This window comes from Ochotona princeps, chromosome 5 (genome assembly GCF_030435755.1).
Source record: "Ochotona princeps isolate mOchPri1 chromosome 5, mOchPri1.hap1, whole genome shotgun sequence".
Classification (NCBI taxonomy): domain Eukaryota; kingdom Metazoa; phylum Chordata; class Mammalia; order Lagomorpha; family Ochotonidae; genus Ochotona; species Ochotona princeps.
Window position 1 is genome coordinate 55,621,202 of NC_080836.1, and position 22,896 is coordinate 55,644,097.

The 22,896-nt window shown below is 36.2% G+C and overlaps 1 protein-coding gene across 1 annotated transcript in view; it reads left to right on the top strand.

The window, feature by feature from the left end:
- Positions 1 to 22,675, top strand: part of MTX2 (metaxin 2) — a 73,701-nt gene extending 51,026 nt beyond the window's left edge. Inside the window, exons 4-10 of the mRNA XM_004577029.2 lie at positions 2,122 to 2,194; positions 9,450 to 9,526; positions 10,870 to 10,962; positions 11,482 to 11,520; positions 11,905 to 12,030; positions 13,075 to 13,151; positions 20,197 to 22,675. Of these exons, the coding sequence (XP_004577086.1) occupies positions 2,122 to 2,194; positions 9,450 to 9,526; positions 10,870 to 10,962; positions 11,482 to 11,520; positions 11,905 to 12,030; positions 13,075 to 13,151; positions 20,197 to 20,368 (657 nt within the window). The 3' untranslated portion in view covers positions 20,369 to 22,675. The remainder of the gene's footprint in view (positions 1 to 2,121; positions 2,195 to 9,449; positions 9,527 to 10,869; positions 10,963 to 11,481; positions 11,521 to 11,904; positions 12,031 to 13,074; positions 13,152 to 20,196) is intronic.
- Positions 22,676 to 22,896: the final 221 nt, after the last annotated feature.

A 22,896-nucleotide genomic window follows, 5' to 3' on the forward strand; every position in this document is an offset into this window, starting at 1 on the left:
ACGACCCAAAGCCTTGGGACCTGGAGGAAGCTCCTGGCTCCTGGCTTCGGACTGGCTCATCTGTGGCTGTTGTAGATATTTCAGAGTGAACCAATGGTGGGAAGATCTCCTTCTCTCTGTAAATCTACCTTTCCAATACAAAAATAAAATAAATCTTTATAAAAATGAATGTTTTTTAAAAAAGGAAGCAGGGATTTGTAGAACTTAACTTTGCTTAGCTCTTTTAGTGAAATGTTAGCTCTTTTTTTTGAAATATTAATGTAGATACCAGTGTGCCTGTAGTTTAGTAAAAATACTGTACATTAAATATAGTTTTGTAATTAACTGTTGGATATTATTTAGGCCTGGAGGAGATAAAATGGTTCTTTTAGAATTTTTTTTAGACTTCTAAAGGTCTCAATCTTCTCTAATTCTATCACTCTCAGCAATGATTTCTGCTCCCTTTTGTGAAGTGTGAGCATTTCCTAGTTTTCATGTCCTTCTTGCTTCTTCGCTTGTATTCAGCATTGATTCCGTATGAGTCCTTATATTACGGTGGAAGCCTCCTGTTTGCAGCAAAAACTGGCAGAAATCCTTTTCAGCTGTTCTTTTTTTTTTTTTACTTATATAGGAACCTTGTACAATCCTACTGGTTTTAATTTCACTTTTTACTGCTTTTTGCCTTTGTGTTTAAATGATTTGAAGTTTCCATCATTGGAAGATATGTGTGTCAATACAAAGGAATTTATCTTGTCTTCTTTCTTTTCTTCTAATTAAGTATTTTTGAGAGCTGTTTATATTTATTCTGATTCCTTTTTTTCTATCTGATTGTCCACATGATCAAATGTATGTCCATTTTGTGGGTCAGTAAGACTCACTACTACTGCTATAAAATGGGATAACAGAAAATAGTATTTATGGGATTATTAGTTTCTATTTCAGCACAAATGAGTAAATTTTTCATCAGATGAGGTTGTATTTAAATATAGAAGAAGTAGTAATAGGTGAATTAATTAGCTATTAGTCTGTCAGTATGTGATAGAAACCCAAAACATCAGTGCATTAAACAGATAGTAGTTTTTTTTCTTGAGTTGACATTGTGTGTGGTGGGTTAAGATGCCTTAATGTTGGCCTCCTGTGTGAGTCCTGGCTTGAGACCTACTTTTTTTTTTGGTTAAGATTTATTTATATTTGAAAGACATAGTAGTCGGGGGGGGAGGGGGAGAGAGAGATAGAGAGAGAGATAGAGAGAGAGATAGAGAGAGAGAGAGAGAGAGAGAGAGAGAGAAAGATTGAGAGATTTATCTTCCATTTACCGAGTCACTCCCCAAATGAACACAATGGCTAGAACTGAGCCCATCTGAAGCCAGGAGCCAGGAACTTCTTCCAGGTCTCCCATGTAGGAGCAGGGGCCTAAGGACTTGAGCCATCTCCTGCTGCTTTTCCAGACTGTTAACAGTGAGCTGGATGGGAAGTGGAATAGCTCAGACACAAATTGGTACCATTGTGGGATCCTGGTGTACACAAGTTGAGGAATTAGCCACTGAGCCATCTCACCAGGCCCGTATTGTAAACTAATATAATAAGTATTAATAATTTGTTTTTAATAAGTGATACATACATAAGTGTTTTAACTTAATGTATTCACTGATATTGAAGTTAAATTATTTTTGTAGTGAAAATCAAATCCTTCACTTTATATTAGCTCATTCTTTTCCAAAAGAGAATTAATGTATGAACTATTCGATTTAGAAGTGAGTGTGACTATACAATAGCACAGCTGAGTATGCTGCGCCTTGTGATGCCGGCATCCCATATGGGCATCAGTTTTAGTCCTGGCTGGTCTACTTTCAGTGCAGCTTCCTGCCAGTGGCCTGGAAAAACAGACCCAAGGCCCTGAGGCTCTGCAACCCCATGGGAGACCTGGAGGAAGCTCCTGGCTCCCAGCTTCAGACTAGACCAGCTCCTGCTGTTGAATCCATTTCAGGAATGAACCAGATTGCAAATATGTGTATGTATGTCTCTGTAATTGACTTTCTAGTAAAAATAAGTCTTTAAAAAAAAACAAAGAAATGAATAAAAAATTTTGTTCAAATATGTGTCTGATATCTCCAGGCTTACTACCCTTCTGTTGATTTACAGGCCTTTCTGCAAATGTGTAATCTGCCCATCAAAGTGGTTTGCAGGGCAAATGCAGAATATATGTCTCCATCTGGTAAGTGTATGTTCTTTTTCTCTTTTTATATTCTTAACTGATTGAGTTATAGAGGGAGTCCATTTGTACCTATTTTTTTTAAAACCCTGCTTTTTGGTTTTCCTTTAAAGAATTTCCCTGTAGTTTTGTTAAAGTATTAATTGCAAATCTGACAAACTCAGGGTTGGCACGTGTACTCATTTCCCATGGGATCAGAGATGCTATCTACTAAAAAGGAAGTGTATGATCTCAGTTTATCCAATCTTAGATAGGACCTTCCTCTTTTGAAAACACATTGTAGACAAACCCATTTGTTATTCAAAACACTTCTCTAAATTATGTTCTCCTGTAATACTGATGAAAGAAGAAAGTTTATGGAATAATTAATTGCTCATTGGATTTTTGAGTCATCACTGAATGCTTTGGTTTCTAGTCTTTCTGAGGTCTATTTCCTGACCAATATGCCTTAGTGCGTTACAGACCCAGGAACATGCTACAAAGCTTGACCAGCAGAGTTGTCTAAGCTGTTCTATTTTCCATCCTCTGATGAGACACTCCACGTCCTCTGTTTGCCTAGATGAGCTAGCGGTCATGTCGCCTGTGTGCATTTGGACATGCTGTTCACTGCACAGGCATTAGTAACTGAGAGGCGCCATCCTGGTACATGCTCTTCAAGGTTAGACCATCTATCTTGTGATTTTTTTTTACCTGTGACCAGAGTTTGAATCCAGCGATCCACTTGGGGAATCCCTCAAAGCACTTTGCCTGAGAAGACCTCAGACTTGCCTCTTATGTGCACCAGCTCTTGCAGGGTTGGGTTCAGTCTGTCACCTGTACCAGCCAATGCATGTATTGGTGACTGCTTAGTTCATCTGTGTGAACTGATGGATGCTGCAGCCTAGCCCAGCCCATTCCACCACAGGTGTAGCCTTCATACGTACCAGTGGGTGCAGTGGTCTAGTTGGGGCAACTCGAATAACCCCCACCAGACCTGTCCCCAGTCCTGGTTTTTGCACATGCTGGCATTTGCTGCAGCCTAGCCCAGCCCATCCCACATCCTATCTGGCTCTTATGCACACCCCTGGGTGCTGTGACTTAGTTCAGTCTGACCTGCATCCAGACCCAACCCACATGTATGTCACCTTAACCACTATGGCCCATTCCCCAGCCCTGGTTCTCGCGCTCATCAGCAGGAGGCGCAACTTAGCAGGGGAGTGCCTACAGTTCCCCACCACCTCATCTTATGCTTGCCAGGGGTACTGCGGTCCAGCCAGATAGGACTTGCACCTAGTCGTGGTACTTGCTAGTTGGTGTTGTGGTCTAGCTTGACCAGTCCACACTCATTGTGGCTGTCAGTCCCATCTCTCAGGCTCAGCATGGTAGTCAGTGAAGTTTCCCTAGCAGTCTGGCCTCCTCCCAGCCCCAGCTCTTGCAAGTGTTGGTAAGTTCCACAGTCCTACCATCACCACTGTCAGGTCTTATGTAAACCAGTGGCTTTTGCAATCCCATAGAGGTGGGCTCCCAAATCCGCTATAGAATCTGCCCCTAGATCCAGTTCTGTTGTATTCCAGTGGGTGCTGCGGTGCAGTCTGACATGGCCCATAACCTACCGCTATTTTTACCTGTGAGTAATGTGGTCTAGTCCAGCCAGACATGTCCTTCGGCCTCAGGTTTGGCATGTGTCAGTGGTTGGTGGGTGATATTTCTCTGCATGGGTGGGTGTCTTGGCCTGATCCAGACATGCCTTCCAGCTTCCCCCTTCTGAACCATTTCATATCAGTTCCCTTGCCTACCTGAGAGTGCAGTAGCCTGATCTGTGTAGGCCCCCCGGCAGTCGTTCCTCCCCTGTCAAACATGCCCTCAGCTGTTCTACTCCAACATGTCCCCAGACCTCTTTCCCTGAGCAGTCTGTAGCCCTGTCACTGTCCAGCAGCACACAGCATTCCTGGGGCCTGGGGCAATGTGTCCTGGCCCAGCATCCCCTGCCTTCCCTACATATCTTTAAAAAGGGGGAAAAATAGAATAGGCAATTATGCTGGTGTACTGGTATCAGTATAGTTAACACAGATTTGGCATTAACCAGGCCACAAATGCCCTTTTTCTCCCAGAAGTGTAATGCTTTCCCAGGTACAAGGCAATAAAGGCAGTTGCCTACTGCTGGGCCTCCTTTCTTCATCAGTTTTTGCAAAAGCAATTTTAATCTACTCTGTATGAAAGGCTCAATTTTTTCACTAGCCATAATATTCAACAAGTAAGGAGTAGGAAGACCATATTTCTATGGGTGTATAGACATGGGCTAAAAATGACAGGAAACATGATATTTGTCTTTTTGAGACTGGCTTATTTGCTTGAGCAATAATAACTCATAGAATCACTCTTTCATGAATAAATTATTGGGAGTCACTGATTGATGTGGGTTAATATTGATTTTTTGGGGAACACCTTCTTTTCACTGTGATATAACTTAGGAATGACATCTATTAAACTTTTTTTTTCACTTTACGTTCTTGTAGGGTGAGTAATAATTATAAACTGTAGGGCCCAGCATGATGGCTCAATCATCTTATCCTCTACTTGCAAGCAATGGGATCCCATATGGATGCTGGTACATATCTTGGCTGCTCCACTTCCCATCCAGCTCCCTGCTTATGGCTTGGGAAAGCAGTGAAGGATGGCCCAAAACCTTGGGACCCTGCACCTGAGTGGGAGACCTGGAAGCAGCTCCTGACTCCTGGCTTCAGATAGGCATAGCTCCAGTTGTTGTGACCACTTGGGGAGTGAACCAGCAGATGGAAAATCTTTCTCTCTGCCTTTCCAATAAATATAAATGAATCTTAAAAAAAGGATTATAAAATGTAGAGATCCAACATCCCATACAGACTGAAAATTTTGCATGAATGCATATATTTACTAAGTTTGTACTTTTGCATTTAGAAGACATTTCTATAAAGGAATTAAATTTTTTTTTTACTTTAAAGAAAAATTTTAACATATCAAAGTTATACTTTCTCACTTCTGTATCATTCTGCCTTTCAAATACATAAATATGTATTTTTTTAAAAACTGTGAAGGGGCCTGTAAGTATAGGGGGTGCTTTTGCTCCACTTGTAGTCTAGCTCCGTGATACTGTGCTTCCTTGAAAAGCAGTAGAAGATGGCCCAATTCCTTGGGTCCCTGCCACTCACCAAAGAGACAGCAGAATTCCAGGCTTCTGGCTTCCAGTCTTGGCTGCTTCAGCCATATGTAGAGTGAACTGTTGATAGAGACTCTGTTCTTTCTGTCTTTCTCTGTCACTTTTTCAAATCAATCTGATATATATCTATCTTTCTATTTTAAATTAAGTTATTGCTGGAACCAGTGTTTCAGCGCAGACATCGTATATTGGAGTACTGTTTCAGTACTGGTTGCATGACTTCACATTAAAGAGCTAATGAGCATGGGGAAGCAGTGGAAGATGTCCCAGGTCCTTGGTTCTCTGTACCACTCAGATAGACATGGACGGAGTTTTGGGCTGCTGGCTATGGCCCAGCCCATCCTTGGTCATTGTGGCCATTTGTGGATAGAAGCTCTGTCAGTCAGTCCACCTTGTGTTTTTTCAGATCATTTGCATCACTCTGCTTCTCTAATAAAATAAATATTTTTAAAAGATATTTATTTATATTGGAAAGGCAGATTTACAGAGAGAAGGAAACACAGAGAGAAAGATCTTCCATCCACTGGTTCACCCTTCAAGTGTCCGCAACAGCTGGAACTGAGCACATCTGAAGCCAGGAGCTGCTACCATTCTCCCACACAGAGGATCCCAAAGCTTTGGGCCATTCTTCACTGCTTTCCCAGGCCACAAGCAGAGAATTAGAACGAAAGTGGAGCAACCGGGATATGAACCGGTGCCCATTCTGGTGGTTGCAAGGTGAGGATTTTGTCACTGAGCCATTGTGCTGGGCCCCAAATAAAATAAATCTTTAAAAAAATTTTAGAAGTTGTACTATTTGATGGGGTTTTATGTAATGTTTTGTACATGTGTACATTATGAGATGTCTAATCGGGATAAACATATTTATCTCTTCAGATATTTAATATTTTAATGTTGAAAATGTCCCTAATTTAATAAAAAATTTATAGTACATTAGTATTAATTGTAGTGACCCTACTATGCAACAAATTTTATCGCTTTTAATTAGCTTTAACCCACTACCCATGAATCAACATTTCCTCCTATAAAATAATTTCTGTACCTATAAATGTTAACATATCTTGGGTTCTTAGAGGACATTCATGATTCTTTTGTGTTGATCTTATACATAAGATTTTATAAGCTTTACTGAATTCTGGTGGCTTAAATTATTTTGTGTCTTATCTAGATTTTTCTGCATAGTGATTCAAAAATGTTATGAACACTTACAAAAAGGTATCTATTGGTAGTCTAATACTAATTTTAAAATCTTTGTCGAGAAATCATGTAGTTCATTCATCTGTTTTTCAATTTCTATACCCATTAGATACCTCTTGTTTTATAGTATGGGAAGCAAATATAAATATTACAGATACATAAATAGTATATGCATATATATGTATTCATTCATAGGAGTCTTTCATGGCTAGATCATTTAATTTCCATTGAATTTAGTTTTCTAAATAAAGAAGAAGAAAGAAAATAGCTTAAAAAAAGAAAGAAAATGGCTATCTCTACCAAGATATTTACATTTTATTATACTTCGAATTACTCCTTTGATCATGATTTGGAATGACCTGGAAATTAAAAAAAAATTATTTGTTTGATGTTTTATAAAAGATTTTTAAAAAGATTTATTTATTTCTATTGGAAAGTCAGATATACAGAGAGGAGGAGAGACAGAGAGGAAGATCTTGGCACATGCAAAGCAAGGACTTTTAGCCGCTAGGGCCCTTATGAAAGATTTTTAAAGTAGAGACTGGAATTCTCAAAAGACCAGTTGGCTAAGAGATATAGGATCTTTTTTTTTAAGATTTATTTTTTTACTTTTATTGCAAAGTCAGATAAACAGAGAGGAGGAGAGACAGAGAGGAAGATGTTCTGTCCCATGAATCACTCCCTCAGTGACCTCCATGAATGGTGCTACGCCGATCTGCAGCCAGGATCCAGGAACTCCCACATGGGTGCAGCATCCCAAGGCTTTGGGCTGTTCTTGACTACTTCCCCAGGCCACAAGCAGGGAGCTGGTTGGGAAGTGGAGCTGCTGGGATTAGAACATATGGGATCCCAGCATATTCAAGGCGAGGAGTTTAGCCTCTAGGCCATGGTGCTGGGCCCGAGACACGTTGCTTTGTAAATTCTTTTTGTCTTCCTTTAGCCTCAGTGACAGGCATTTTTATATGAGGTTGTCAGATTTTTGAACCCTTTTGAATATTCTCTAAAACTACAAACTTGCTTGTTTATTCTCATTTACTTTGGAAATAAGTTTTAATGGTTAGTATTCTGCCCAAAGTGAAAAGCACAACTCATTATTAATTTAATGATCTTTTATTAGTGCCAGACAATAACTATCTCTGCTTTTACTTGATAATTATAATATTTAGAATGTGATATTGGCTACATCTTGCATCAGTCTCCTGACAGAAAACATTATTCACTTCAAATTTGTTGTTTGGCTTTTATATATCTCTTTATATATGTTACTTATTTGGTTACTTACACTGCTTGCTTGCTTCATGATCTTTAAAAATAATAATCAAGGGCCCAGCAGCGTGGCCTAGCGGCTAAAGTCCTTGCCTTGAAGGCTCAGGGATCCCATATGGACGTCGGTTCTAGTCCCGGCGGCTCCACTTCCCATCCAGCTCCCTGCTTGTGGCCTGGGAAAGCAGTCGAGGACGGCCCAATGCATTGGGACCCTGCACCTGTGTGGGAGACCCGGAGGAGGTTCCTGGTTCCTGGCTTCGGATCGGCTTGCCCCGGCCCGTTGCGGCTCACTTGGGGAGTGAATCATCAGACGGAAGATCTTCCTCTCTGTCTCTCCTTCTCTCTGTATATCTGACTTTGTAATAAAAATAAAATCTTAAAAAAAATAATAATCAAACATTTTTTTTTCCATGAATCTGAAACTGGTTGAAGAAATGCATGTTCCCATATCATTTTATTCTAGGCACTAGTTTTTCATAGATTTTCTTAGGATCTCTTCTAACTCTAGTAGTATGGTATAACATAGTGGTTCCAAAGACTTTAGAGCAAATTTATGAATCAGTATCCCTTTTTTAAAAGGGATTTTAAAAAAGACCTGTGAAGCAGTGGCAGGAAGAAATAGAGAACTGATAAGAAGGAAATGTTTTCTAAATCCATCTGTTGAGTTGCTGTGGTCCAGAACTCTGGCTTTTCCTTTGTAAAGTGTGCACCCCCATGGATATGGATGAAGCTTTTGTTGATGCTGTGCGTCTCATCCATTACCCCCAGGCAGACTGAACCAGAGAGGAGAAAAATCTATTGAAAAGGAACAGGAAGAAGCCTGCTAGCAGTGTGAACTCTGTTTGAACTAGGACTGACAGCAAGTTTTAACATTTGGCATTTGGAATAAGCCTGTTTTTTAAGAGACTGTTTTGGTCTCTTCATCCCTGGTAATCTCATTAAGTAGTTATTACAATGAAATATTCTTTTTTAGTGTGGCATTTATTTAAATAAACCAGTTTTGATAATCATAATGCTTGTTCCTTTCCCCCTCATGCATTGGAAATATACTTTGTATTATAATTTACAATTTTGTGTACCATCAAAGATTGATGATTTTAAAAATTCTTCAAATTTGAATTCAAGGATTTTTTTTACCATTATGTGTTTAAAATACTCAGCTTAATGAATATCATATTTAAAATTTGAAACGGTAAAAGGGCTTCTTAGATATAATTTGTAAGAAAGATGGATTCATGTACTGATGAGACAAGAAAACTCAGTCAAATTTCTTTCAAACCTGTCAGTGAACCAGTAACTCAGCCTGGCTTGTGTGATTTGGATATTTGATGGTTACTGCTGTGATTTTTTAGTGCTAGCTATGAAAAGGGAATATTGTGATTGATTATTGTATCCTCTTGAGAATTTTATAAATGAATTCATTGTGTTTTTTCTTTTGTTTTGGAATTGTAGTTTTCAAAGATTATTCAAAGAGCTTAACATACACATCTAATTATGATTTTTAAAGGTTATAGTTTTATGGAATCCTTCTATTAATAAACACTTCTGAGTTTTGTGTTAACTTCTTAACATAAACTTTAATGTGTTGATATGCTTTTGCACATTTTTTTCCATTAACAGGTAAAGTGCCTTTCATTCATGTGGGAAATCAAGTAGTTTCAGAACTTGGTCCAATAGTCCAATTCGTTAAAGCAAAGGTAATAAAGGTATTAAATGTATTAGATCACATTTACTCTTGAATAAGACATTCATCATTCTTTAGTGTGTCTTGACATTTATGTAGATTTTAACAGTTATATAAAATGCCAGTACAAACCACTGTAAAATATTAAAAATTGTAAGTTGATCTTTTTTTGTAATGTAAGTCAGTGACAAAATAGGTGGCTTGGTCTTTACAAAATGGCAGATAATTTTCTAACTTGTGCTTTTTGGTTTTTGCATATACAGAAAAACATAGATCATAAAAGGTGTTAATTAGTACTATGTGTTAATTTTCAACAGGTCTTTTAAGATCAACAGCATGTTTGGAAACTCCTTCATGTCCTTGACTACTGATATATAGGAATAATCATACTTTTTTTTAAGATTTATTTATTTTTATGGGAAAGTCAGATATACAGAGAGGAGAGACAGAGAAATATCTTCTGTCCACTGATTCACTCCCTACCTGGCCACAACAGTCGAAACTGAGCCCATCCAAAGCCAGGAGCTAGGAGCCTCTTCTAGGTCTCCCACGTAGGTGCAGGGTCCCAAGGCCTTGAGCCATCCTTCGCTGCTTTCCCAGGCCACAAGCAGGGAGCTGGATGGGAAGTGGAGCAGCCGGAATGTGACCTGGCACTCGTATGGGATCCTGGTGCATGCAAGGCGAGGACTTCAGCCACTAGGCTACTGTGCCGGGCTCTGTGTCATACTTTTAAATTGTTGTGTGATATTCTTTTGTGTTAGATGTATTATAATACTATTTATTCCGTGTTTTTATTGGTGTAGCTTTTAGATTATGGCCATTTTTTCTCTAATAATATGATACATTTCTTTGAATATATACGTTTGTATACTTACCCATCCTCTTAGGATAACTTCCCAAAGTACTATTGGGATGTCATGGGGTATGCATTTTAACAGTCTTACAAATTGCCAGATTTAACTGAAGGTTTTACCATATCATTGTTTACTCATTACCACAATGCATTAGAATTTAAAATTAATACATATTTTCTTATTTTTTCACCAACTTTTTTTTTTTTTTCATTTTCAACTACCTTAGAAGGAAGCCATGTCAGTCATTTAAAAAAAAATCACAAGTTTCATTGACTGTTCTATTTTCTTTGGTGAAGTAGTTGATGATGTGATCTTGTCCATTGGAAAATACTTATGTATGGAAACATAAAAAGTACTCAGTAGTGTTTTATAGTGATAGAATATTAGGTCTACCTTTAAATAAACTAATTTTGTGAGGCATTCTGGAAATTAATCTGTTGGATTTGTGCATGTTACATTACTTATCTGTAAGGTGACTAAAAGTTTTGTGTATTCCTTTTAGGGCCATTCTCTTAGTGATGGTCTGGATGAAGTTCAGAAAGCAGAGATGAAAGCTTATATGGAGTTAGTCAACAACATGCTGTTGACTGCAGAGGTACAATACATGATCGTAGGGCTGGGAATTGTCTGTGACCTTTTCAAGTCGGTATTCTCTCACTAAATATAATCTTTCTCATGGGCTCTTTTTATAAGTTAGAGAGAAGTGGAGCACAATGAAGTGATTCTAGGACTGAGGTGGTTATCCAGACTGTTTGATCATTATCTTTGAATGTGTTGTCTGACATTTTTAGTTCTGGTTTTTCTGTTTGAAAGAGAGGTGATTTTTTTTTTTAGGCAACTCCTCATTTTACTTTGGTCTTATGACATTTACTTAATTATTGCCTATGAAATACTTTAGCAATACTTAAAGGTGCAGTGAATAAGAAATATTTTTATTTAGTGCCACCATTATTTAATGATTGTATAGAACATTAACTAAGGGGAAAAAAAGCAATTCTTCGCTATGTGACTGACAAAGTTGGCTTTTAACAATGTAGCAGGGCAAGAAATAATTTCCTTTCTCCTTTTCCCTTTTGGTATTCTAAAGTTTTAGTGACTATTCTTTTGTTCCTAGTTGTATCTTCAGTGGTGTGATGAAGCTACAGTCGGGGAGGTGAGTGGATCTGCAGCATTTATCTTAATTAAAATTTAATGAGAAAACACTTTTGCTCAGAATTGCAAGTCCCTGCTCATAAATGAAACATTGTGGTTTATACCATTAGTGATATAGTTTTTCACTTACTTTAATTTTGCTTGCACATACATTTTAAGGAAGCTATGTGTCATTGTTTGATATAACTGGTTGCAAAGTACATAAAAGTTTATATATTTTTAAAGGGAATGGTTTAAAATTTTAATTGTTTGGATTGTAACCTACATATTTTTTTCAAAGTACTCTATGTTCTCTGAAAATGTTTATTTTAGAATTCTGTTTATAAAAACCAGCGAGCGTTGTTATTAGGAACAATGTTTCTAACAACATCTTTTTTTGCTTTAGATCACCCATGCTAGATATGGATCTCCTTACCCTTGGCCTTTGAATCATATTCTGGCCTATCAGAAACAGTGGGAAATCAAACGCAAAATGAAAGCCATAGGATGGGGGAACAAGACTCTGGACCAGGTCAGTTTAGGTTAATGTTAATAAGACATTCAGGGTTTTCTGCATTAATTAAAAGTTCCTGATTTTTATTGATTCTCTTGTGTAAGAACTTAGCATTGTACAAAAATAGCAAAAATAGCTATTATTTTCTCTTACTTTAAGTATTTTTTTTTTGTAAAAATTGTGATTTTTACAAAGCAAATCATATAATGTAGAAAAGTATAGAAGAAAAAAAGGTCATCTAAAACCCTACCACCCAGAAATTGCTGCTCTCCTTTCTTTGGTGAGTATTCATCTCAGTGTCTCTTTGTAACATTTTCTATAAATGAATAATATTCCTGCTGATGTAATCTGAATTTTTTCCATTGAATAATATAGGGTGGTAATATTTTATGTTAATAACTATGGACTTGCAGCTCCAGGGGGTTTCAAAGAAAACTATTAAATCTAGTGCAGTACTTAGTATGTCTGTTTTTCTTTGGTGTTAAATTTACCAAAGTAGCACAGTTTGAAAACATGTATCTTGTACAGATTATGAGTTTGATCATTATTAAGCTAATTAATGTCTCTTTGTCAAGGCTATTGCTAGCCCTAGCCAACCATTTCACCGATACATGCTGTTGGCCACAAGGGGATCAAGGAAATGAACAGAGATGAAGTAAATAAAATTTATGTCCTCTAGTGGGAAAACAACTCCAATAATTTTATTTATGGTGTACCAACAGTGTCAAATTCATAAAGCAGATTCTTAAAAATACCTACAAAATTATTTGGATGTATGCATTCAGGAAAATGTTAGTTTAGAACTTATACAGAAAAACTTTCTGGATAGTAATCCTTATAAATAACTTAGATGTACTTATATGCAGAGGAAATTTGCTCCCAGAATTACATCCTTTTTCATATATATGTCATTTTTATGGTAATCTGATTTAAATATAAACAGTTAACCTAAATTTGCATTCTTGTCATCCACTGTGACATAAATTGTTTTAGATACACTTTACTGTTTTGCTTCTTGCAGTTTATTTATTTGCTTATTTTGGGGCCCATTGTCTTCATTAGGTCTTAGAAGATGTAGACCAATGCTGTCAAGCTCTTTCTCAAAGACTGGGAACACAGCCATATTTCTTCAATAAGCAGTAAGAAAGTCTATTTATTTTTTTATTTTAATTTTAGTCCCTTTATTTTTAGGCTTTGTATTTCTGCTATTCTAAATTACTATTTTAAGAAGTATTTACGGAAAAATCTACTTTTGCACTCATTAATGTTACTTAGCACCTCCTGGCTGTCAGGAATGGTACTAGGTTCTAGTGACCTAAAATTTCTAAAATGTCTTTATCATTAAGAATTTCTCTTAATTGAAGTCATATAAATCAATCAGTATTGTATGATGTGATAAAGATTCCCAGAGACTGTTCACGGTACTATGTGTAGAATAACAGTGTCTTAGCAGAATTCCAAATATGTACTGCATACAAATAAGAAAATGATATTAGTGCAACCATAGCTATCTATGTAGGAGTGACCTTGGGTACTAGAAAAGTCAGTAAAACCTAACAATAAATGATAGTCAAATGTTAATGAAACTTACCTTTTGGAAGTAAATTTAAATGTTTATAAGACATTGAATATAAAGGATATAGATCTATGTATATGTTTATATATATGTAACTTGAATAGTTCATGTTTATTTATAGATTTTTTTGCAACTTTAAAAAAGATTTTTCTACAGTAGGCCTCACAATGAATTTTCCTTTATTAAAAATATAGTTCTTTTATATAGGAGTTAGCTATCTGTGCTGATTATGTATACTATAAGCTTAAATTAAGCTAGTTTAATATCTCTGGTTTACTTAGTGAGTTGGACTTTTTCTTGACTTTTCAATGAAAATTGGTTTTTAAATTGATAATTTTTAAAAGGCTTTATTTGCTGTTATTTGTTATGTTTGTAGACATTCATCTTCTATATCCATCTCCAAACATGTTTTTCTAAAGATATTAATTTTTATAAGTAAAAATATCTGATAACTTGAAAGTACTTATATTACACTGTAACACAAATAACGTGTGTATGTGTGTGTGTGTATATATATATATATAACTTAATTAAAATTAAATTTGAGGTCTACTGATTGTTGAAAGGTCAGAGTTCACACCCTGAAATCATGGTAGATAAAGATTCGACAACTGGTTCCTGTGTTTATGATGCTTGCTGTGCAGATTGTTTAGTTCCCAACACACAAGAAATCATCCAGATGTGAGCATTACGTAGTTCCTTATCCTTTGGATATTGTAATTCTTGGGATTTGAAAAGGTCTGCAAGAGTATGTTTATTATTTGAGGTACATTATTTTGTCTTAGGAATTAATTTTTGTTGTTTATGCTATCTTTAGTGGAAGACAGAAGAGTGAATCTAACTCAGTTTTCTTCTCAAACTCATTGTTAATGTGTTAGTAACATTTGGCATGTGAGACACAGAAAATGTCAAGGTACAATTCTTTTTTCATAAGGATATAGTTATATTTAAACTTGTAATAAAAAATTCAGATGTAGAACAATGGCAAAACCAAAGGCTTGGTTTTGAGGAGTTGTTTAATTGGTAATAACATGTAGGTTTTAAAGGCGGTTTTACCCTACATGAGTACATTCTGCTTAATAAATAGTAAAAAGTGAAGTTTGCGAAAGATTTAAATTTTAATTTTATGCAGTTATTTAGTTCATTTTAAAATGCAAATAAGCAACATTTAGGAAATGGTAACTTGTATTCACTTAGTTATGGTAAAATTTTTTCCATTTTTTCTGTAGCAGGTGTTATTGCTTTGTGGGACACTGTGCCTTAGTTAAAAGAGGAAGTATATAATATTAAGCTCCAGGTTAGAACCCAGGATTTTATTTTTTGTTTTAAAGTATACCGATGGCCTGGTTGCTGTTAACTTTCTATGTATCTTCATTTTTACCCTCTAAAATTAGAGCCAACTTCTTCCCAGCTTGCCTGCTAGGCACGATGAAGATCTGAGGATAGAAACCACGTGACTTCACTGGATGAGATGAGGAAAGGATAGTTAGGGAGGGTTTGCAGCAGAAATAGTCATTGTGAAAATTGTCACTTGGGTGATTGGTATATAAAGAAAAGATCTGTAGATTATTTCCAGTAGTGTACAGAAATGACAGTAATATATTGAGAAAGAAAAATTAAAAAACATCCAGACAATATTAATGATTTTGGAACTAGATAATATTTTGAAAGGTGTCATAAAGAAGAAAGAAAGATGAAATAATAATAAGTAAAGAAAACAAAAAACATGAGCACTATAAAAAATTTAAACTGGAGAAGTTTAGGAAAATGCTCACGTTTCCAATACTGTTTCTGTTATTCAAGTGGAAGAGTGGAAGATAACCGCAGAAATGTGGAAGGATAATGATGCACAAAAAGAAGGGAGCAAATTTCTCAGGACTTTGAAAATATATTTATCACTCTGGATTATTTTTCTAATATGAAGTCTATAAACTTAACATATTTGAAACTTCTTAGAACCCTTAGGAAAATTCCTACTTCTATTCAAATGATAGTACACAAACCAATTGGTAAACCAGAAGAGTAGAAAATTATTTTTTTCTCCCTGTGATATGGCAAGATAATTAGAACTCTGTAACTACATGAAGGTCTTAGCTTGATTCAGTAGAAAATTCAGTTCAGTAGAAATTCAATTCAATTCAGCAGGAATACTGGAAAATTTATTTTTTGTTTTTCTTGTCTTTCAAATGAATTACAAATATTTTCTTAATTTATTGTCTTTTTTATAGGTCAGGTTTATGAGGTGTAATTTTTCTGTGGTAGAAAGTGACCATTTTATCTACGTAGTTCAGAATTTTACCATAGCCTACAATTGGGTAACTGCCATCATAAGTGTACTTTTCTGAAAGAAACAATTGTGAGCATTCATCATTTACAGCAGAATCGATATAAGGAGGAAAGTTCAAAAAAATATGCTTTAAAATTATGTATATGTGTGCTTTGTTTTAATCTGTAGTGTTCTGCTTCCTGATAGATGTTCTAAAGCAACTTCCACAAGGTTGCTATCTGTATGTAACAGCAAGTCAATTTTTGGGTGTTTATACCCATATATAATTTAGCATCTTTAGAATGGTATGGATGTATGTTTGTGGCAATGCTACTATTTTGACTTCTTCAGGAGTGCTTGTGAAACGCCCTGATTTCAGCACACATTCATATCTGAACTTATTTGGAATCGTCATTTACAATAAAGGGTACCCACATACACTACTGAAAGCCTCTTCAGGGCACATATTCACCTTTTTTAGGCCCTTGTACAAGAAGTAGTGGTTAGCTAGATCAGGGGGGAATATGCTGTATTGGTGAGATAGAGCCACCTTTTCAGAAATACGTTTAGAGATATGTGGAAGAATTGGTGTTCATATTAGGTATCAGTGTGTTTCAGAGCTCTAGTTTTCTGCACTAAATTCTTGTCTGGTCAAGGAATCTGTTACTGAATTTTGCTTATAAAAAATGAGATTCTGAAACTATTGAGTCTAAGGACACTGGTCATTGTTTCAACAGTCCTGTTTGCTACCCTCTTAACTTAGCTGTAGACTGCATTTCTGACTTTGACAAATACTTCATGGAGTGTGAAAGAAGGCTTTGAAAGAATGTGCATCAGTAGTATTAAAAAATACCCATCTGCCTTAGTCACAAGCAAATGCTGTTTGCCAGCTTGCCTTTGAAGAGCTTGATGTGTGTGTCATTTTTCTATTTATTCATGCAACCCACCTATGCCTTGCATTGTTGTAGAGAGTATGAATATAGTGAGTAAAGCAAAGAAGGTCCTTTCTGTCACATTCTGGTGGAAGAGACACACAATAAACAACAACTATTATATAGTGCTAAGTGTTACACAGAATTTAAATGGGATCACATGATATGATAGTGACTATGTCCACTTCAGTTTGTGTGGTCAGGGATGAAAATGTAACATTTAAACCTTATTCTAAAACAGCAGTAACAACAAAAACCACAAGAAAGGGCCAACATGTAAGTCGGGGAAGAATATTCCAGAAAACAAAGGAATAACTTATGTCAGGGTTTCAATATTGGCCTTAGTTTGCTGTGCTCAGATGAAGGAAGCAGGGTCAGTTTTGGTTGTGTGTTGAGACTAGCAGGAGAGGTGGAAGAGGTATATGGATGGCAGATCATCTAGGTTTTGTATCCTTATGCAAGGAGTTGGTCATTTTAGTGTAAGTGGAATGGAAGTCCGTTGGAATATTTCATGCACGCAATTTTTTTGATTTTTTTTTTTATTAATTACATTGCATTATGTGACAGTTTCATAGGCTCTGGGTTTCCCCCAAGCCCTCCCCATGCCCTTCCCCCATGGTGGATTCTTCCACCTTGTTGCAGTATTACAATTCAAATTCAATCAAGATTCTTTCTTTGCAAACATATACCAAGTGTAGAGTCCAGCATCTTATTGTCCAGATAAGTTGAACAGTTTCTTGGTGAGACCATTTCTGGTCTGAAGGTAGAGCTGGCAGAATATCGTCCCAATCAATTAAGAGTCCCAACATAACATCAATAACAATTTACAACATTATGGAATTGACATGGTTTTGAGTAACCAATATGTTAAAAAAAATGCAAGTTCTTAGCCACATCCTGTGATTAGCTCATTGATATTTCAATTTTAGTTTATATACAGAACCGGCTGCTATACCCCTTCAAATGGCTATAGGGTACTATTCAGCTGTCTCGTGTCTATTTTCCTTTTAGTATTTAGCCGTTTGCTGTGTTGAAGTATAATTTTGCTGAACTTGGCGGATTTTAGGGTAATCTAGACTGACTTATAACTCTAACAAGACATTTGTCGACAATTAAGGTGCAGAACATTTTGTTTTTGGAGGGGTGTGCAGAGAAATCTTCAACACCATAGTGAGGAGTGCCTAATCTTTGTGTCCCACCTAGTGAGGTATGAGTAAATCCATGCTAGCTCTTTCCTGTCAGATTCTAAGCTTTACTTTTTGTTGTTTGTCTATTTATTCTAGTTTTTTTTTTTTTTAAGATTTATTCATTTTATTACAGCCAGATATACACAGAGGAGGAGAGACAGAGAGGAAGATCTTCTGTGGATGATTCACTCCCCAAGTGAGCCGCAACGGGCGGGTGCGCGCCAATCCGAAGCCGGGAACCTGCAACCTCTTCCGGGTCTCCCACACGGGTGCAGGGTCCCAAAGCATTGGGCCGTCCTCGACTGCTTTCCCAGGCCACAAGCAGGGAGCTGGATGGGAAGTGGAGCTGCAGGGATTAGAACCGGCGCCCATACGGGATCCCGGGGCTTTCAAGGCGAGGACGTTAGCCGCTAGACCACGCCGCAGGGCCCAATTCTAGTTTTTTTTTTTAGTTTGTTTGTATGTTTGTTTTGAGGGGCTTCCGGAGCGATCCCGATGGTCATTGCGAGGGAGGGTGGGGGTCCAGAGCCGAAACCAGGCCAGGACCAGAGAAAGGTCCCCTCCCTGGTACCGAAGGACGTTTATTGTTCTTCTGTTTCTGCTGACCGCTCAGGGCTTCTGGTTGTCGTCCGATGAGGTTAGTTTCTGCACGGTAGTGTTTGGACTTTTTCCATCCCCTGTGGAAGCTCCGGCTGGGGGTGGGTGACCTCAGAGTTCTCGGCTTCCGAGGGCACTCCAATTCCCCGTGGTCATGCACGCAATTTTAAGATTTGATTGCAATAACAAAAAAGAGCCACTTTAGCAGTGGTATGCAGAATAAGTAGGAGGAAGTAATTAGAAGATTGTTGCTCTGGTCTAGGTGAGAGATGATGGTAGCTCAGACTAGGAAGTAAAAATGACACAAGTGATGGTATTCTGGGCATATTTGGAGGTATCTCAACCAACTTACTTAGGGTTATAGGAAGGGTGAGGGAAAAAGAGGATTTAAGGGTTGCCCTTAGAAAGTTGTCTTGAGCAACTGGGTAAATAATGTTGCCTTTTATTTTGGGGAAATGAGGGACAAATAGATTTGAGGTACTTATTTATCTCTGAAGTTGAGATGTTATGAAGGCCTTTAATTGTATGAATCTAAAATTTAGGGAAAAGAATATGACACAAGTATTTCAGAAAGTTCATGGATAATGGAATTAGAAGTTAAATTCATTTTGGTACAAATTTTGAAATTCATGCCTTTTGTTTTCATAGTACATGTTTTCCACAGACTTCTGTAGAACTTCTTAATTTTAGAGGTAGTGAAGTGAAGATACTATTTAAAACCACACAACTTCATGAGCTCATTCATCAGTGGCCATCTAGTTTCCCAGCACCTGGAAGGATTCAAATTTAGATCTCAGTGATCCCCCAAATCTACTGTGCCAAATTAGATAACTGAAGTATGTTTTCATATTTAGATAGGCTCGTATCTGTGTTCTCAAAAGCTTTATTATTATGAGAATAGCAGCAATAATTCATAATTATGGTATTTTCTCCTTTTAGTAATATTGCGTTAGTAATTAATGTAATACAGATTGATGATGCTCTACTTATAAAGCATTAGTGATAGAATAGATTTCATTTTCTTGTTAGTAATATATAATTGAAGCAGGAAAACTGGAAAATTTTATGTTGGAACCATTTTTATGTGTTCTTTAGAAATCTAAATTCTTTTAAAAGTGGTAAAATTGAGTTTATATCATGTTGGTGTTGTATGTTTGGATAATTGGGTGTCAGTTTTGTTGTGCAAGGATCACAACCGAATCCTCTCTGCTTTCAAAGCATTTTGTTCATGTATCTATTAAAATACTTAGTAAATTGTGATAATTTACGTTTTTACCATGCCTTAGAGTATCTACACACACACATACGTATATATATGTACACACGTTTACTTGACATAGTTCCTGGCATATTGGAGACCTGCTGTTTTTATCTGGTAAGTTAAGCAATAAAATAATATGATCTGTTATTCTATATTCTTTTACAGTGTTTAAAGAATACTACTTTTTAAAATAACAAATTATATAACTTGTAAGCCATAGGTTGTTTTTAATAACTAAACAAAAACAATTTTTCAAATTATACTGATTTCTTATGACTTTTTTCTTTTAAAACAATGAATAAAATATTTTTAAAACTATGTTTTCTACTGTATTAGTTAAGTTGCTCTCGTTTCCATTTTTTTAGGCCTACTGAACTTGATGCACTAGTGTTTGGCCATTTGTATACTATTCTTACTACCCAGTTGACCAATGATGAACTTTCTGAGAAGGTGAAAAACTATAGTAACCTCCTTGCTTTCTGCAGAAGAATTGAGCAACACTATTTTGAAGAGCGTGGTAAAGGCAGGTTGTCTTAGAGTTCTGGGTTAATTTAGTTATGATCCCCTAAAATCAAAGTTTCAAAAAATGTGTTACTTGAATGTTCTAATGTATATTGGTGTCAAAATTTGAAAACCAAAAACATTGTGTTTCAATACCACAAAACAAATTATATAATATATCCTAAACATGTGCTTTTTACTGTTACATGTGTATGCAATAAGATAATTCTGAATTGTTTTATTTGATAATGTTGTACTGTGTACCTGGAAATTTTTATTTCCTTGAAATGTGTGCATTTAAAATAAAGTTTAAGTAACTATTGATGTCATATTTCCTTCCTTTTGATTTTTCTGATAGCTACCTTTTGTAAATGTGAGATTAACACTCTTTTCTAAGGCAAGTAAGGTGTGCTACATATTGTGAGATGCTTTGCTTAGACACATCGCATACCTGATGATGGGAAAATGTTCTTAACACATGTATGCTTAGAAATGTGGATGATTTTAAAAGCTGGCACAGATTTAACATTTAAAGCTGTGTACTCTTCATATTTAAATGAAGAATATACTTCATTAGACAGGACTTTTTCTTTCAGAGTTAATTATTTATTTATTTGAAAGGTAGAATGACAAAAAGACAGAGAAATATATCTTGTATCTGCTGTTTCACTCCCCAGATGATGCAATGGCTGGCAGCAGTGTAGTCCTGGAACTCCATCTGGGTCTCCATGTGGGTGGCAGGGGTCCAAGCACTTGGATCATCCTCTACTGCTTTCCCAGGGACATTAGTACGGAGCTGTGCTGGAAGCAGAGCACCCAGGAGATTGAACAGGCAACCCAATAGGTGATGCCGTGTTGTGAGTGATGGCCTAATACTGCATCACAATATTAACGCCAAATAGGAGTATTTAAATAATACATTTTCATTTCTTTTGTAGGGGAGGTAAGATTTTTTTTAGAAGTATTGCCAAAAATTTACTTGTAAATACTAAAAAAACTAAACATAAATTTTCTAATATTTTATGTCTTAAAAAAAAATCAATGATGCTATCGAAATAGGTATGAAACATTTCTTATTTCATCCTCTCAATTCTGTATGCCTTTTATTGTCTTGTTTTGTATTGCTTTACTGAACTTCCAATTCAGTGATGAATAGAAGTGGTGGAAATGGACTGGCTCCCTTGTTCATGATTGTAGGCATAAACATTCTCTCTTTCACCAGTAGTAAGTTTGTATCCTTTATCAGATTCAGGAAGTTCTTTTTATTCCTGCTTTGTTGGGAATTTTTAAGGTCATGAACAGTTGTAGACTTTATCAAAGGCTTTTTGTACATTTGTTGAAATGACAGCACATTTAAAATTTTTCATTTATTGAAATGGTAAGTCACAGTAATTGATTTTCAAATGCTGAAGCAACTTTGGTTTCCTGGGATGAAACCCCATTTAATAAGGATATATTATCCTTTTGCATATTGTTGGATTCCATTTGCTGTTTTGTATGTGTCCATAGTTTTGAGAGATGCTGTTCTCCAGTTGTTGCGTAATGTCTTTGTCCGGTTTTGGTGTCATGTTAATATTGCCCTCCATAAATGAGCTGCTTATTCTCACATGTGGGAAGAGTTTAGATCTAGAGTTATTCTCTCATTGTTTGGTAGAATTCAACAGTATAACAACTGAGACTGTGAAGTTTCTTTATGGGAACATTCTAAACTGCAATTCAGTTTTTTTATTAGAACTATTCTGATTATCTATTTTCTCTTAGATGCTCTTTTGCTTGCACCTTTCAAGGAGTATGTCCATTTTCTACAGTTGTTCTACTAGCCCTTTTTTACCTTTAAATGTCTGTGGTGTCTGTGGTAATAACCCCTTTTTCCTTTTTTGCATTTGTAAACTATTTTTGCTATGGGCAACATTTTCATTTCTCACTGGTTTGTGTCACAAACTTGGTGCCATTGTTTTTCCTCTGTAGTTTTCATTTCCTCAGTTCTTCTCAGCTCTTATTTCCTTCTACCTTCTTTTGATTTAACTGTTTGTGGATCTCACCCTTTGTTAATGTGGAGGCTTAGACTACTTTTGAGATTTTCTTTTTTGACTATATATATTTAAATCTATTTTTTCTTCTGTGCATTGTGTGGAGGGAATTTTGATAATGTACTTTTATTTTGAGTTATTTAAGTATTTCAAAATATTTTCTGATTTCCCTATTGTTTCATTTTTCATTCATGGGATTTGTAAGTGTGAAGTTTTGAAATATTTGAGTTTTTCCAATATAATGTTCTGTTACTGATCTCTAGTTTTGTTGTGGTTTTAGGCAGCTTGTTCACGGTCATCAGCTTGGAAGTCACTCCCCAACCCCCCCCCACATGTAGTCCCTTCTACCCACCTGTGATATTTACCTTTCATCACCTGGAGCCTGCCAGGGGGCGGAATTGCATTGTTGCATAATCATTCCCCTAGCAAGCCTTTTTGTTTTTAGCTTTATTGTAGTAACAATACTTAACATGATACCTACTTTCTTAATAAGTTCTTTAATTTTTTTTTTTTTAAGATTTATTTTATTTTCAT